At 39.8% G+C, this 17,749-nt stretch overlaps 1 protein-coding gene across 3 annotated transcripts in view; it reads left to right on the top strand.

The window, feature by feature from the left end:
- Positions 1–17,749, top strand: part of PSMF1 (proteasome inhibitor subunit 1) — a 49,793-nt gene that overhangs the window by 14,317 nt on the left and 17,727 nt on the right. For all 3 annotated transcript variants that reach the window (NM_001131550.1, XM_054541409.2, XM_009233440.4), the window contains 1 exon segment: positions 2,287–2,472. In NM_001131550.1, the coding sequence (NP_001125022.1) occupies positions 2,287–2,472 (186 nt within the window).

Genomic DNA, 17,749 nt, shown 5'->3' with positions numbered 1-17,749 from the left:
TCTGTCCTTTGTTTTGGTTTTCAAATGTTCATTGTTAGTATACAGAAATGTAGTTGATTTTCCTGTGTTGAACTTGTATCCTGTCACCTTGCTGAGTTCAAGGTGTTTAGGATTTTTTTTTTTTTTTTTTTTTTGTAGATTCCTTGGGAATTTCAGGTAGACTACATGTCATTTGCAAATAGGGACAGTTTTATTCCTTACTTGCTAATATGAATGACTTTTCTTTTTCTTGCCTTATTGCAGTGGTCAGGATGTCCAATATTATGTTAAATAAGAGTGATGAGAAAGAACATTCTTTCCTCGTTCCCAATCTTAGGAGCAAAGTATTCAGTCTTTCACAGTAAAGTATATTGTTAGGGGTAGGTTTTTTGTAAGTGTTCTTTATCAGGTTAAAGAAGTTCCCCTTTATTCTTAGTTGAGAGTTTTTAATCTTGAATGGATTTATCATTTTGGATTTTATCAAAAGTTTTTTTCTGTGTCAATTGATATGATCATATGATTTTTCTTCCATAGCTTATTGATATGGTAGATTACATTGATTGATTTGTGACTATTAACCAGTCTTGCATGCCTAGAACAAATCATACTTGGTCATGGCATATAATTCTTTTTATACATTTTTAAATTCAATTTGCTCATATTTTGTTGATTTTTTTTTTGTGTAAGTTCATAGGATATACTAGTCTACTAGTCTATATATATATATATATATATATATATATTTTTTTTTTTTTTTTTTTTTTGGTATGGTCTTTGTCTGGTTTTGATACCAGAGTAATACTGGTCTCATGAAATGGATTGGAAAGTATTCTCTCCTCATATATTTTCTAGAAGTGACTGTAAAATTAATGTTAATTCTTCTTTAAATGTTTGGTAGAATTCTTCCTGAAATCATCTGAGCCTGGAGATTTTTGGTTTTTGTTTTTTTATTTTATTTTTTTAGAATGTTAAGTGTAATTCAGTTTCTTTAATGGAACTATTCAGATTATCTATTTCATTTTGGCTGAGGTGTAGTTTGTGGTTTTTAAGAATTGGTCTATTCTGAGTTGTTGGATTAAGTTGTTCTTAGTATTCTCGTATTATCCTTTCAGTGGCTACAGATCTATTGTAATATCTCCTGTTTCGTTCTTGTTACTGGTGGCTTGTGTCCTCTCTCTTTTTATATTTGTCAGTCTCGCTAGAAGTTGATCAGTTTTATTCTTTTTTTTTGAAGAATTGACTTTTTGTTTCATTTTCTCTCTTGTTTTTCTTTTTTATTGACTTCTGTTCTTAACCTTTATTACTTCTGCTTGCTTTGAGTTAATTTGCTCTTCTTTTTCTAGGTTCTTTAGGTCAGAATTTTGGTTATTGATTTGAATTCCTTCCTCTATTTTGATGTAAACATTTAGTGCTATGAGGTTTCTTCTCAGCAATCCTTTAGTTATATCCCACATATTTTCATATGTTTTTATTTTCATTTTAATTCAGTGCTATATATTTCTTTTTTGTGACTTTGATCCAAGGATTTTCTAGAAGTAAGTTGCTTAATTTTCATGTATTTAGAGAGTTAACTTTTTGTTTTGTTTTCTGTTATCATTCCATATGGTTGGAGAACATACTTTGTATGATTTCAGTTATTTTACATTTGTGAGCTTTGCTTTGTGGGCCAGGATGTGGTTCATTTTAAAATATCAGTGTTTTAGGAAGCCTGGAGTCCTGCCCACTCTGTTACCTCAGCCTGCCTCCACACCTCAGCTGTGGCTCACGTCACTTGTCTCTCACAGGCAGAGAAAAAGAGGCCCAGGCAGGATGGGACAGGTGGTAGGGGCAGCCTTCCGAGGACCCCTGAGTTAGTGACAGAACTGGACCTTGAACCCCCAGAGCTCTGCCTGTCTGGACCAGGAACCTGGTTCATCCTCCCCATGGAGCCTTTGCCTTCCATGACCCTTCCCATGACACGTGATGAACACACAATGAAGCTGAGGGAGGGGTGAGGCGGGTGAGGACAGAGGAGTAGCCAGTCCAGGCCCTGTGCCCCTACACCCTCACCTCTTTCTAATGGGGTGGTAAACGAGGAGGGGCAATTCAGATGCCTAAGAAGCTTAGGCCCAAATCTCAGAGACAGCGTGGGGCTGTTGCCCCCCTCACCCAGGTCCAGCAGGTGGCCTGTTCCCCCACTTATAAACAGGCCAAGCGCAACGCCAGGAGCTATCAGGGCCGCCGCCGCCGCCATCGTTGCAGCCAGAATACCGCTTCCAGGGTTCCTAGCCAACTGCAAGCAGTTGACTCTTCGTCTACTTCCTGCAGGACCTACAAGAACAGTGAGGAGCTTCGGTCTCGTATTGTGTCTGGAATCATCACACCTATCCATGAGCAGTGGGAAAAAGCTAACGTAAGCAGTCCCCACCGGGAGTTCCCCCCTGCTACTGCCAGAGAGGTGGACCCACTCCGGATTCCTCCACACCACCCACACACCAGTCGGCAGCCTCCCTGGTGAGTACAGAGTGCCCAGCGGGAAGCCCATGCTTCTGTAGAGGGATTCCAGCCAGCTATCCCCATCCTGCCACTTGACCCCATCCCTGGCCCGTATGTGTTTTCAACAAAATGATCAATGTCTTGGGGTGCATGGAGTTAGAAAGTGGAGACATAAGTGGAGCAGTGAGTTCTTGAACTGCTACTAGTCACCCTAATTACCCAAAATCCTAAGCCTGCCTGACTTCTTTCTAGAGGCTACACAGAGCCCCTGAGTCTGTCCAAGGATCAGTGCCTCTGGGGCTTATGTGCAATAGTCTAGGGTTGCTGCCCAGGTAATTCACAGCTAATTCGTTCCAGAGCTTTTATTCTAGACAGGGCCATGGGCCAGTCTTTCTGAGAAAATGCATACATGCAGAGGTACTAGCCCAGAGGAGATGCAGTCCCAGTGTCTTGCCCATTTTGTTTCATTTCATTGTAGTCCCCCAACCTCGCTATCAACTTCAGAAGTTTTCCAAAATAGCATGGGGTGTGAGTGAGTCACATTCCAAGGTTTTTGCAGATTAGGATGGCAGCATTAGGACTGGAGACTTCTGCTCAGAGGGAGGAGACAAGGACCAGGGGACCCTAGTCTCTAGCTGAGACAGCACTTCTCAGTTTGGAGCCCGTACTGTGATACCATACTGTTGGTAGGGGTAAGGGACAGAGTTCACTGTGAGGGACATGAATAAGCACTTAATAAATGTAGACTACCATTGTTATCTTATTCTGGTTCGCAATTATATGCCTTTAGTTAGCTAAAAATGGGAAATCAGTTTAATTATTCCAAGTAATGATTGGCATATCTCTTTGGCAAAATCTTTACCAAAAATATTGAGTCCTGTGAACAGAATGGAGAATAAGAAAAAGTTGTTGAAAAGGTTGAAAATGGCTTGTCTGATATATCTTATTTTACCAGAGGGAATAGAGATAAGATGACCTGCCTGAGTTCACTAGCTACTAATAAAGAGGCAGAGCCAGGGCTGGGGTCTAGCTGTCCTTACTTCCTGCACAGTGCTCTGGCTGTGATGTAAACAGATGTGATCTAACCACCTTTCCATGGTGGAAAGATTTAAAAATAAGCCCTGGTCAGAAGTCAAGTTGGGAAAAAATTTTAGACCTGAAGTAAATAGTAATTCTCAGCTTTATTAGGCCCAATGCCCATTTCAAAACAAATATTCTGTGAAATATCCCTTACTATATTGAAATGGAATTCATAGGTATTCTAACTTACCTCATGCACATTTCAGAGGAAATCAGTATAAAGTCCTAACTATAACATAAATTAGAAAAAGAGTAATTGATAAGATGATGGTGTGTATTCCATGTGTAGGTGTGTAGGTGCCTGAGTACTGGAGAGCATGGATGTTTACACCTGTATGTGGAATTATCTTGAATTCAACAGTGACAAAAGCTGTTGTATACAGATGTATTATGTCAACAACTCAAATACCACAAAACTCTGTTGCTGTTACTAACATGACTTTTTTGAAATGGTAAACACCTGTTAGGAGAATCGCAAACAAAATAGTGATTGAATATTGTTTCTTCAGTTATACCATAGTTACATTCCTGGAAAAATGTGCTTGTTTTAAAGTAGTAGAAAAAAAATACTTTGTGTTCATATATAAAATGGCCTTACATTCAGATAATTTATTTAGGCTTTACACCTCCATGAGTATCTAACAAGACATTTGAAAATTGTGTGGGATGCAGGTCATTCTTCATTTTGTGAAACTCTACTATGAATTGTAGAACATCCAGCATCTCTGGTCTCTGCCTGTAAATGCCAAGAATGTCCTCCAACTACTATGACAAGCAAAAATGACCCCAGGGCTTGCAATAGGGCACCTGGAGGCTATGCCTCCCTATTTGGGAATCATAGACCTAGAGTATAAAATTGTGAAAGTAAAAATCCTAGCCTTGGAAGAACTGAGAGAATGAGAAAATCACCATGTTGCAACTTCTGCTGAAATAATGTATCTAGTCACAAATTGTCAATGGTTGATAAAACTATTTAAGTAAAGGTCGATAGGGGACTTTATAATTGGTGGATCTGGCGAGTAGCATCTGAACCCATTGATTAATCTTAACGCTAAAAGTGGGATAGCCAGATACTGTTTTGTAATATTATGCAATAGTAAGTTCACAGCAACCTCAATCTAGATCTAACTCCCAGTTTAAAATTATGTAGGACAGAAGAATGAGTCAAACAGATACATGAGGATACAACATCCAAAATTGGAATATGGAAAAATTGTATAGGATAAATTGACCTTGTTTTTTCAACAAATAAATTAATCTCATGGGGAGAGAAGGGAGAAGGAAGCTGTTGTGGAAAGAGTCATACCAACTAAAATGCAGTGTTGGACCTTGTTTGGATCTTGATTCAAACTAATTCAAAAAATTATTTTTTAAACATTTGGGGAAATTTGAGCATGGACCAGGTATTAGATAGCATTGTGAATTACTGCCAAGTTTGTTAGGTGAAATAATTCTGCTTATGTTAAAAAAAGAAGTCTTTATCTGTTAGAGATATACATTGAAGTATTTAAAGGTGAATGATATGTCTGGGATTTACTTTAAAATAATTTCAGCCCCCGCCAAAAGAGTAAGGTGTTGGGGAGGGGAAGTAGAAGTAAAATAAGAATGGTGGACTATTGATAATTATTGAAGTTAGGCGGGAATACACACAGGAACTCATGATACTATTCTTACTATTTTTTGGTATGTTAAAAAATTTCCTTAATAAGGATTTTTTATTAATACCAGTTCTTCACAAAGTCTTCCAAAAAATAGAAGAGGAGGGAATACTTCCCAGCTTCTTCTGTGAAGCTAGTATTATCCTGATACCAGTACCAAAGACATGACAAGAAAACTACAAGCCAGTATCCTTTATGAATACAGATATGAAAACCCTTAACAAAGTACTAACAAACCAAATCCAGCAACATGTACAAAGGAATATATAACATAACCAAGTGAAATTGATTCCAGGAATGATTGATTTAACATCTGAAAATAAATCAGTGTTAATATACCATATCAATAGAAGAAAGGAGGCCAGGCACCCGGAGGCTCATGCCTGTAATCCCTGCATTTGGGAGGCTGAGGCAGGTGGATCACTTGAGTTTGGGAGTTCGAGACCAGCCTGGCCAATGTGGTGAAACCCCTTATCTACTAAAAATACAGAAATTAGCTGGGTGTGGTGGTGGGCGCCTGTAATCCCAGCTACTCAGGAGGCTGAGGCACAGGAATCGCTTGAACCCAGGAGGCGGAGGTTGTAGTGAGCTGAGATGGCGCCACTGCACTCCAGCCTGGGCAACAGAGACTGCATCTCAAAAAAAAAAAAATACAACAAAGGATAAAAACTACATGTTCATCTCGATAGAGAAATAGCATTTGACAAAGTCTGACACCCTTTCATGACAGAAACGTTCAGTTAGCCTGGGAAATATAGTGAGACCCTGTCTTTACAAAAAAATTAAAAATTAGCCAGGCATGATGGCATATAACTGTAGTCCCAGCTACTTAGGGGGCTGAGGTGAAAGGGTCACTTCAACCTGGGAGGTCAAGGCTGCAGTGAGCTGTCATCACACCACTGCACTCCAGCCCGGGCAACAAAGTGAGACCCTGTCACACAAAAAAACAAAACCAAACAAAAGCAAATAAAAACGAATTCAGCAATAGAAGGGGCCAGGCATGGTGGCTCACCCCTGTCCCAGCACTTTGGGAGGCCAAGGCAGGTGGATTATTTGAGGTCAGGAGTTCAAGATCAGCCTGGCCAACATGGTGAAACCCTGTCTCTACTAAAAATATGTAAATAATCTGGGCATGGTTGTGCATGCCTGTAATCCCAGCTACTCGGTAGGCTGAGGCAGGAGAATTGCTTGAACCTGGGAGGTGGAGGTTGCAGTGAGCCGAGATCATGCCACTGCACTCCAGCCTGGACAACAGAGTGAGACTGTGTCAAAAAACACACACACGAAAAGAACAACAACAAAAAACAACAATAGAAGGGAAGTTTCTCAAGCCAATAAAGAGCATCTACAAAAAGCTCACAGCTGACATTCTCCTTAATGGAGAAAGATGGAGTGTTTTCCTCTTAAGATCCGGAACAAGGCAAGCATGTTTGCTTTTGTTTTTGCCACTTTTATATAACATTGTACTTGATATTCTAGCCAGGGCAATCACTCAAGAAAAATAAGGGGTATCCAGATTAGAAAGTAGGAAGTAAAAATACCTCTATTTATCAATGACATGATATCTTGTATACAGAAAATCCTAAGGAATCCTCTGAAAAACAGAACTAAGCAAGTTCAGCAATGTGGCAGGATATAAAATTGATATCCTGGCTAACACGGTGAAACCCCATCTCTACTAAAAATACAAAAAAATTAGCTGGGTGTGGTGGCAGGTGCCTGTAGTCCCAGCTACTCAGGAGGCTGAGGCAGGAGAACGGCGTGAACCCGGGAGGCAGAGCTTGCAGTGAGCTGAGATTGCACCACTGCACTCCAGCGTGGGCGACAGAGCGAGACTCCATCTCAAAAAAAAAAAAAAAAAAAAGCGATAAAAATCAATTGTATTTCTATACATTAGCAATGAACAATCTAAAAATTAATGAAATTATCCCATTTATAACAACCCCCAAAAGAATATAATATGTAAAAATAAATTTAACAAAAGAAGAATTGTGAAAGATTTGGGAAAGAATTATGTAAGATTTGTACAGTGAAAACTATAAAACATTGTTGAAAGAAATTAAAGATTTAAGTAAAGGAAAGACATTCTGTGCTCATGGCTAGGAAGAATTAATATTAGCCATACTCCCCACTTGATCTATGTATTCAGTGCGATCCCAGTGAGAATCCCAGCAGGTTTTGGGTTTTTCCCCCCAGAAATTGGCAAGCTGATCCTAAAATTCAGGTAGAAATGCAAGGGAAGCAGAATGGCTAAAACAATCTCAAAGAAAAACAAAGTTGAAAGACTTCCAGATCCCAATTTCAAAACTTATTACAAAGCTTCAGTCATCAGGACAGTGTGGCACTGGCATTAGGATAAACATATAGAGCAAGGAAATAGAATTGAGAGTCTAGAAATTAACCCATACATTCATAGGGAATTGATTTCAGCAAGGGTGCCAAGACAATTTAGTAGAGAAACCATAGTCTTTTCAAATGGTGCTGGGACAATTGGATATCCACATGCAAAAGAATGAAGTTGGGTCCCTTCCTCAATTAACTCAAAATGAATCACACACCTGAGTGTAAGAGCTTGAACTATAAAACTTCTAGACCTAGGAGTAAGTCTGCCCTGGGTAGTCTTATTCCCTGACCTTCAGTTAGACTGTGGTTTCTTAGACAATACCTGGGAGGTCAGAAGCACAAGCAGCAAGAAAAAATAGACAAATTGAACTTTGTCAAAATTGAACTTTGTCAAAATTAAAATATTTTGTGCATAAAAGGATAGTGTCAAGAAAGTAAAAAGATAACCCACAGAATGGGAGAGAATATTTGCAAATCAGATATCTGACAAGAAGCTTGTATCCAGAATATATAAAGAGCTCTTATAACTGAACAATACAAAAGAAAACTCAATTTTAAAATGTTCAAAGGATTTGAGTAGATATTTCTCCGAGGAGGATGTACGGATAGTCCATGAGCACAAGAAAAGATGTTCAACAACATTGGTCATTAGGGAAATGGAAATCCGAACCAAGAAATAGTATTATTTGCAATAGCCAAAAAGTAAGAACAACCTAAATGTCTATCATTTGATGAACAACAAATATGATATATGCTTACAACTGAATATGTATATTACAGCAATAAAAATGAAGGACTTATACATGTTATAATGTGGATGAACCTTGAAAACATCATGTTAAGTGAAAGAAGCCAGTCATAAAAGATGTATGTGATTTATTTACGTGAAATGTCCAGAATAGGCAACTTTATAGAGATAGAAAGCAGATTAATGGTTGCCAGGGTGGAGGTGGAGGATGGGAAAGCAGGAATGAGGAGAGACTGCTAATGGGTACAAGGTTTCTTTTTGGGGTTAAGAAAATGTTCTAAAATTAGAACATTTGCACATTCTGTGAACATCTAAAAACCATGCATTATACATGTTAGCTGGTTGAATTTTATAAGTGAAATGTATCTCAATAAAGCTAGAAAAAGTGGGTATTTTACAAAAGTCCTAGACTTGGCTTAATTGGAAACATGAATATATAATGATAGAAATGATTTCCTTCGGATTAAACCATAGTCCAAGAGAATCGATAATAACTGCCCATGACTGGGTTTTTTTTTTTTTTTAATATTTTTTCTTCAGCTAGAGAGTGGTTTGTTAGTACCTAAACAATATTTTAAGGACTCATCATCATACCAGCAAAAGTGATTTATTTAAAATTAGCTACTGAATGCCTTCCCCCTAAGGAACAAGGCAAGGATAACCACTCTGACCACTCTTATTCAGCATAATACTAGAAGTTTTAGCCCACACATTAAAACAAGAAAAATAATTATCATACAGATAAGGAAGGAAGAAATAAACCAGTTTATATATGCAGATGACATAATGATCTACATCGAAAATCCCAAGGAATCTACCAAAAATAATAATAAAAATGAGTTTAACAAGGTTGCCAGATACCAGATTAACATACAAAAGTTAATTGTATTTTTATATACTAGCAAAAAACACGTGGAACCAAATTTAAAATACAGTACTGTTTATAGTTGTTCAAAAACTACTCAGGTAGGCTGGGCACAATGGCTCACGCTTGTAATCCCAGCACTTTGGAGGCCGAAGAGGGTGGATTACCTGAAGTCAGGAGTTCGAGACCAGCCTGGCCAACCAACATGGTGAAACCCTGTCCCTACTAAAAATGGAAAAATTAGCCAGGTGTGATGGCGCACGCCTGTAATCCCAGCTACTCGGGAGGCTGAGGTGGGAGAGTCGCTTGAACCCAGGAGGCAGAGGTTGTAGTGAGCTGAGATCGCACCACGCCACTGCACTCCAACCTGAATGACAGAGCGAGACTCCTTCCCAAAACAAAACAAAACAAAACTAAACTAAAATATTCAGCTATAATTCTTTTTTTTTATTATTATACTTTAAGTTTTAGCGTACATGTGCACAATGTGCAGGGTAGTTACATATGTATACATGTGCCATGTTGGTGTGCTGACCCATTAATTCGTCATTTAACATTAGGTATATCTCCTAATGCTATCCCTCCCTCCTCCCCCCACCCCACAACAGGCCCCAGTGTGTGATGTTCCCCTTCCTGTGTCCATGTGTTCTCATTGTTCAATTCCCACCTATGAGTGAGAACATGTGGTGTTTAGTTTTTTGTCCCTGTGATAGTTTGCTGAGAATGATGGTTTCCAGCTTCATCCATGTCCCTACAAAGGAGATGAACTCATCATTTTTTATGGCTGCGTAGTATTCCATGGTGTATATGTGCTACATTTTCTTAATCCAGTCTATCATTGATGGACATTTGGGTTGGTTCCAAGTCTTTGCTATTGTGAATAGTGCCTCAATAAACATACGTGTGCATGTGTCTTTATAGCAGCATGTTTTATAATCCTTTGGGTATATACCCAGTAATGGGATGGCTGGGTCAAATGGTATTTCTAGTTCTAGATCCCTGAGGAATCGCCACACTGACTTCCACAATGGTTGAACTAGTTTACAGTCCCACCAACAGTGTAAAAGTGTTCCTATTTCTCCACATCCTCTCCAGCAGGTATAATTCTAACAAAACTTGTATAAGATTTTTATACTGAAAACCACAAAATGCTACTGAAAGAAATCAAAGAAGATCTAAATAAATGGAGAGACATAACATATTCATGGATTAAAGACTCAGCATAGTAAAAATGTCAGATACTCCACAAATTGATATACTATTTTAATGCAATTCCTTTCAAAATCCCAACAAGAATTTCTGCAGATATAGCAAGATACAGCAAATAATATTTATATGGAAAGGCAAAGAATCTAAGATAGCTATAACAATTTTTTAAAAGAATAAAGTAGAAGAAATCATTCTACCCAATATTAAGGCTAATTATATAGCTAAAGTAATCAAGATGGTGGAATTGGCAGAGGGACAGACATATAGATGAGTAGAACAGAATAGTGAACACAGAAATAAGACCAGCCAACTTTTGACAAGGGTGCAAAAACAAGTCAATGGAGGAAGGAATGTCTTTCAGTAGATGATGCTAGAGCAATTGGATAATCACAAGCAAAAATATGAGCCTTGACCTTAACCTTATATAAAAATGACCTCAAATTGGATCATTGATTTAAATGTAACATACAATACCACAACACTCCTAGAAGAAAACACAAGAGGAAATCTTCAGTATCTAGGGCTTGGTGAAGAGTTCTTAGATACAGCACTAAATGCGCAGTATTAAAAAAGATGCTAAATTGGGCTTCATTGAAATTTAAAACTTTTGCTCTGTGAAAGACCCTGTTAAGAGGATAGAGGCATAACCTACAGTTTGGGAGGCAATGCTTGGAAACCATATATTCAACAAAGGATTCATATCTAGATAAAGAACTCTCAAAATCAACAGCTTAAGAAACTATCCAATTAGAAAATGGAAAAATGAAGGCCAGGCATGGTGGCTCATGCCTGTAATCCCAGTACTTTGGGAAGCTGAGGTGGGTGGATCACCTGAGGCCAGGAATTCGAGATCAGCCTGGCCAACATGGCGAAACCTTGTCTCTTCAAAAATACAAAAATTAGTGGGTGTGGTTGTGCATGCCTGTAGTCCCAGCTACTCGGGAGGCTGAGGTAGGAGGATCACTTGAACCCGGGAGGTGGAGGTTGCAGTGAGCCGAGATGGCACCACTGCTCTCCAGCCTGGGTGACAGAGCAAGACTCTGTCCCCCCAAAAAAAGAAAAAATGGAAAAATAATATGAAGAGGTAATACACTGAGAAGCATGTACAGATGGCAAAGAAGCAATGAAAAGATGCTCAGCATTGCTAGCCATTAAGCTAGGTGAAATGCAAATGAAACCACAATGGGAGTTTCACACCTATTAGAATAGCCAAAATTAAAAATAGTGATGATACTAAATTCTAGAGAGAGTGCAGAAAAACTGGATCATGTACACTACTGGCGGGCATGTCAAATGTTACAGCTACTCTGGAAAATCATTTGGCAGTTTCTTAAAAAACTAAACATGTACTTAATAGTTAGATCCAGGAATCGCACTCCTGAACATTTATGTCAGAAAAATGAAAATTATGCCCACAGAAAAACCTGTACACAGATGTTCAGAAGAGTTTTATTTGTAATAGCCCAAAGCTGGAAATAATCTGGATGTCCCTCCTCCAGTGATGAATAGTTAAAGGAACCATGGTATATCCATACTGTGGAATACTACTCGACAGTATAAGGGAATGAACTGTTGAAACACAGCAATTTGGTTAATCAGAGTCATTATGCTGAGTGAAAGAAGCCATTCCCAAAAGGTCACATATTGTGTGATTCCACTTATGTAACATTTTTAAAATGACACAGTTATAGAGGTGCTAAACAGATTAATGGTTGCCAGGAGTTATGAGGGCAGGGCTGTAGGTGTGGTTATTAAGGGGAGTAGCATGAGAGAGATCTTTGTGGTGGTTTAACTATTAGAGGAAACTGAGTAAAGTATATTGGAACCTCTTGTACTGTTTTTCCGACCCCTGTGAATCTTCTTTTTTTTTTTAGACAGAGTCTCCCTCTGTCACCCAGTGTGGAGTGCAGTGGTGCGATCTCGGCTCACTGCAGCCTCCGCCTCCCGGGTTCAAGCGACTCTTCTGCCTCAGCCTTCCGAGTAGCTGGGATTACAGATGCCTGCCACCACACCCAGCTCATCTTTGTATTTTTAGTAGAGATGAGATTTCACCATGTCGGCCAGGCTGGTCTCAAAATCCTGCCCTCAAGTGATCTACCCACCTCAGCCCCTGTGAATCTTTAATTATTTAACAATAAAAGGATTTTTAAAATTTAGATGCTGAAGAGCCACTTAGATTCTTAAGTCCATGGTATTTATTCAGCTCTGTGTAGGGGGACAGTGGATCTAGCCCTGAGTGTTTCATAAAGGCCAGTGAGGCCTTTTGTCCTGCTCGCTCATATCATCTAGTCAGGGATGAGCAATGGACTGGGAACACATAGGGAAAGGAATCTGAGCCTTACCTGAAGGCTTCCCCAAGGAAGGGACTGACCACTAAGCAGGCTCCTAAAGAATAAGGAGGAGATGTTAGCTAGACAGAGAGTAGGGTAGAAAGGGCATCTTAGCCTGAAAGTCTGTCCTGTGCAGAGCCTTGGAAGGACAGGCAGTGGAGCCAGAGCCGGGCAGAGGTCGTTAAGTGGGTTGCTGAGACCAGGTCAAGCTTCCCCACTTAGGGCAAGGGAAAGGATACAATACTCCTTATCAGGGTAGAAAATTACCAAGAAGTGATGTGGGCCTCAGTTCAGTGAATCTTTACTAAGTGAAGGCTCTGAGTCTTTGGTCTGAGGAGGCTTTGGGGAACATGTGGCTATTCTACCAGGCCCAGAAAATGAGAAGGATACCAGCCAAGCACTGGACTGCTGCAGGTCCAGCAAGTCCTGCCCCAACCTGGTTTTGGTTGGCAGAAACCTCTGGTCCTCTATCTCTGGAGTTTACTCCACTTTTGACAGTACCACCACTCAGTTATTTTTGTCTGATCCCAAGATTACTGGCTTTTTTCAAGCGCATATTTTCTTTGCTCTGTGTTTTCACCCATTGCTTGGACCTGTGCATTGTACATTTTTGGCGAGTCCTCTATTCAGCAAATATTTTTCTCTGTGGGTTCAGGGATTCCTAGGGCTGGGCCCCTACTTCAGAGGCATGTACTCCCCCGTGGCGTGGGAAATAGGTGAGTTAGAGAAATAATTGCTGTTACAGAGGTTAGCACAGAGATACTTCATGAGTATCCTGGGAAAGGCTGCTTGGAAGTGCTGCCTGATCTGTGTCTTCACCAGAAAGGGAATTATTTCTTAAACTCTCTTTCTGCCTTTTCATGTGTGTGAATTACTACGTAACAGATTTTTTTTTTTTTTTAGGGAGAAGGTTGTTCCAGGCTGAGGAAACAGTAGGTTAGAGGCATCAAGGTCTAAAAACATGGGGCTATCCCTGAACTTTAGCTGGACAAAAATAATTTGTCTGGAATCCTAGCATATACCAGCTATGGAGGATGGGGCCAGATTTGGGGAAGCCCCTGATGTGAAGTACATGAATCTCCCTGTGGACAGTTGGAAACCACTGAAGGATTCGGAGGGCAACAGTGCCTTTGGCTAAAGAGCCTGGTGGGTTGGAGAGGATCAGGCAGAAGATCGAGCTTGTCCCTCCTCCATACCACTCTGAAGGAAGAACTTGGTTCCCTTCCTTCCCTGCTCCACCTCTCCCCCACGTCAAGGAGAGTGTTTTGCGGCAGTTAGGAGCACAGGCTTTGGAGAATGATCAGCTGGTTTCAAACCCTGAGCTTGCACCTTTCCCTGTCTCAGCACATTTAGCCTCTTGAAGCCTCAGTTTTCTGATCTGCACCTTGGGAATAATTACAGCTGTCTCAGAGGTTTTGTAGGATTGAATGTGATGATGGACATCACATGTTGACGTTCAATAAATATTCAGTGGTCTAATAACTGGCCACTGGAAAAAAAATACTCAATGGATGCCCATTCAGGTAGCTGGCAAAGATGAGAACAAGTTTGAAGGTGTAATGAGTAGAGGGTCTCTCAAAAGAGAACCTTGTTTTATTTTTTTTAAATACCTACCATCTTCCGCCCAAAACAGATTTGATGTAGGATTAGGTGTGAGAGTGTCAGCCTAGAGGGGGTGTTGGGCAACTGTATTTAGGCCCAGGCCCAGGTCCATTATGGACATTGTTTCCGTTATCATCATCATCATCATCCCCCTGTGTTGAGGACAGAAGTAATTTCCCTTTCTTGGCTGTTAACCATGCATTAGCCCGTGAACCAAGTGTGTTAATTTTTGGTTGCTTATCTTCTGGACAGCCCTACAAGAAGATCAGTGGCATCCCCACTTTACAGGGGAAGAGACAGTGGCTGAGGGAGGTAGCGTAGCTTCTCAGTGTTATCTCGCTGGGAGGGTGAGCACTGAGATTTACCCCGAAGTGGGTCTAACTCAGCAGCTTATGCTTTTCCCACTGCACCCATCAGTGTTAGTTCATGTAATAAGCAATGTGTGTACAAATTCAATGTAGTGTAGACTGATTATGGAGAAGCCCATCCCCTTTCTCCTCCTCAATTAAGTCTTTCTGAGGCAGACCTATTTCACTGAACTGGAGAGATGGTTGGAAGAGGAGGCAGAATGTTTAGGAGGCTTTTTCTTAGCCTCTAGCAAATTGACAGCCTATCAGATCTCCCCTCTGTAATCACCTCACCTGCCTCTGCCCCCACTCCCTGCTTATTCCTTGGCCAGCCCCATTCGTTCATGAACTCAGATAGCTGTGTTGACCCTGATTCCTTTACTACAGCTCCCATCACCACCACGTTCCTCAGCAACCAAGCACTCACACTTCCACCTTTTCCTTTCTCCCTGAAATGCCCAGTTTCGGGGTAAAGCCACAGGGCAGGAAGGAGGCAAAAAGCAGCACAGCAGCTGGCCTCTCTGGCTGCTGCAGGGTATTAATTATCCCATCACTGAACACCCTTGGCTGGCACTCTGAGCAGAAATAGCAGCCTCTGGGCCTTCCCATAGGACACAGTCCGGTGTCTCACCCCTCACCTTAAACACTCTTGTTTTGCCTATCTCACACCTCGAAATTTCCAAATACAAACTAAAGTTCGGATTGTCTGCCCTAGAGCGTAAAGAGACTTGTTTCCCTAAGTGTGTAGTGATGTATGGCTGCAGCTTGTCAAAAGATTCTGGGTCTGCTGTGATACTGGGTGTGTCTAGGCTAGGAGTATAGCTAGAGAGGACATTCCATTGTAGTGGAAGATTGGAGGTGGGCAGGTCTTTCCTACTCCTGAGATGTCTAGGAAACAATTATTGAAAACAACCATCTGTAAGGAAAAGATTTTTTTATCCAGCCTAACTTTTTATTGTCATTATAAGTCTAACCTATTTCCTTTTGCTTCATCTGTCCTCTGATAGTCAGGAGACTGTATGCCCCAAATCCTGCTCCATGTTTTGAAAAAAACAATTTTTTCTGTGCTTAACCAGCTTCTTTAAAAATAAATCCTTAGATATAAAGCTCTTATTTATTTCATTCTGAATTCATTTTTAATCCCAACCAATCTGTATCTTTACATATTTTTAAATGTTCCAAATCGTTTGCATTTTGCATTTTCTTTTTAAATTTCATAATCCATTTACTAAAGTGCTAAACATAACTCTTTTAGTATCTGATATTTCATTTTGCTAGTATGCTATGGTTTATATAACTTCTATGGGGTATTTCAAGCATTTCTAATTTGTAATTAGTACAGCTGTGAGTATCCCTGTGTGTTAGGTTTTTTTTTCTTTTACTTCCTTGAGTTATATTACTTACACTGGAGGACCTCAAACTTTATGTTCTCAGGAACCCTCTAGCACTCTCAAAAATTATCGAGGACCCCAGAGAGCTCTTATATGGGTTATATGTAGCAATATTTACTGCATTAGCAGTTACAAATGATATTTTCAAAATACACATTTATTCATTCATTTAAAAATAAGCCCATTATCTGTTAATATAAATAACAAATTCCTATGAAAATATCTCTTCAAAACAAAAAATTTAGTGAGAAGAGTAACATTCTTTTACATTTTTGCAAATCTCTTTAATGTCTGGCTTAATGGAAGACAACTAGATTCTCATTTCTGCTTCTGCATTCAGTCTGTAGGGGATATGTTGTTTTCATTGAAGCCTTTCACATATCAGTTGTTGGAAAAAAAAGGACTAGTTTAATAACCTTTTCAAATAATTCTAGATATTCTTCTTTACTGTTAAACCAACTTGACAAGTAGTTTTTGTAAGGATTAGTTGTAATGTGGAATCTGAATCCATACCAGTGAACTTTTTATATATATCCGTTACATTAAAATCCGCTGGTCTATCATGCCGTTTGAATGGACCTTTTACCCGTGTATAATACTATTATAGAAGATCGTGTATTTTGGTCATTTGGAAAATACTGATTCCCTGAGATATGCAGATCTGCTCAAAGTTGACACATCTTATTATACAATATCATTGCTAATTTTTGCTTGAAAACTTGAATTTTCTCATTGGCAGTAAATAGCATTCATTATTTTCCTTGAAGTAATGGACTCACATCCTTTTGGAGAAAATGTCCGCTATGTAGCCAAGTTGAATAAGCATGGTTTGTCATTCTTTCAAGTAAAAAAAAAAAAAAACTGTTTTCTTTGAAAAAAATGACTGCTTGAGCCAGCAACATGAACAGCTGCACAAGTACTTTTCATCATGACAACCATTGTGCCTCTGTGTGGTAGAAGTACTTTATGCAAGGCCAGGTGTGGTGGCCCACACCTGTAATCCCAGCACTTCAGGAGACCGAGGCAAGTGAATTTCTTGAGCCTAGAAGTTTGAGACCAGCCTGGGCAACATGGTGAAACTCTGTCTCTAGAAATTAGCTGAACGTGGTGGTGTGACCATGGAGTCCCAACTACTTGAGAGGCTGAGGTGGGAGGATTGCTTGAGCCCAGGAGATGGAGGTTGTGGTGAGCCATGATCACACCACTGTACTCCAGCCTGGGCAACAGAGCAAGACCCTGTCTCAAAAAAAAAAAAAACAAAAAAAGAAGTGCTTTATGCCCGTTTCCCACTTCATGCAGAATATTAAAAAGACATATTCAAAGATTGAAATTTTACAAAACTTGACAATCTATACCTCTTCATCAAGTACATTCTAAAGTGAAGCTGGATGTGGGTGAGTGAGTGGTAAGGGAGGATGCAATAACTGCCAGGTTAGTGCTGCTGCTTTGAGTCATACTATGGCATCAGCAGTTCCACCCACTATTGCTTTTGCACCATCAGTGCAAATGTCAACACAGCAAAAAAAAAAAAAAAGCAAATAGCTTCTGAGATAAAATAGTTTTGACCTCATGGTACAGGAGTCCATGAGCCACATTTAAAATTTTTTTTTTCTCGAAGTTTACTAGCCATTTGGATTTCATCTTTTGTGAAGAGGTAATCAAATCTCTTGTTCATTTTTCTATTGGCTTGTCTTTTTATGACTTGTTGGCATTGTTTATGTA

This window comes from Pongo abelii, chromosome 21, assembly GCF_028885655.2.
Source record: "Pongo abelii isolate AG06213 chromosome 21, NHGRI_mPonAbe1-v2.0_pri, whole genome shotgun sequence".
Classification (NCBI taxonomy): Eukaryota; Metazoa; Chordata; class Mammalia; order Primates; family Hominidae; genus Pongo; species Pongo abelii.
This window is presented reverse-complemented; position numbering and strand designations above follow the sequence as displayed.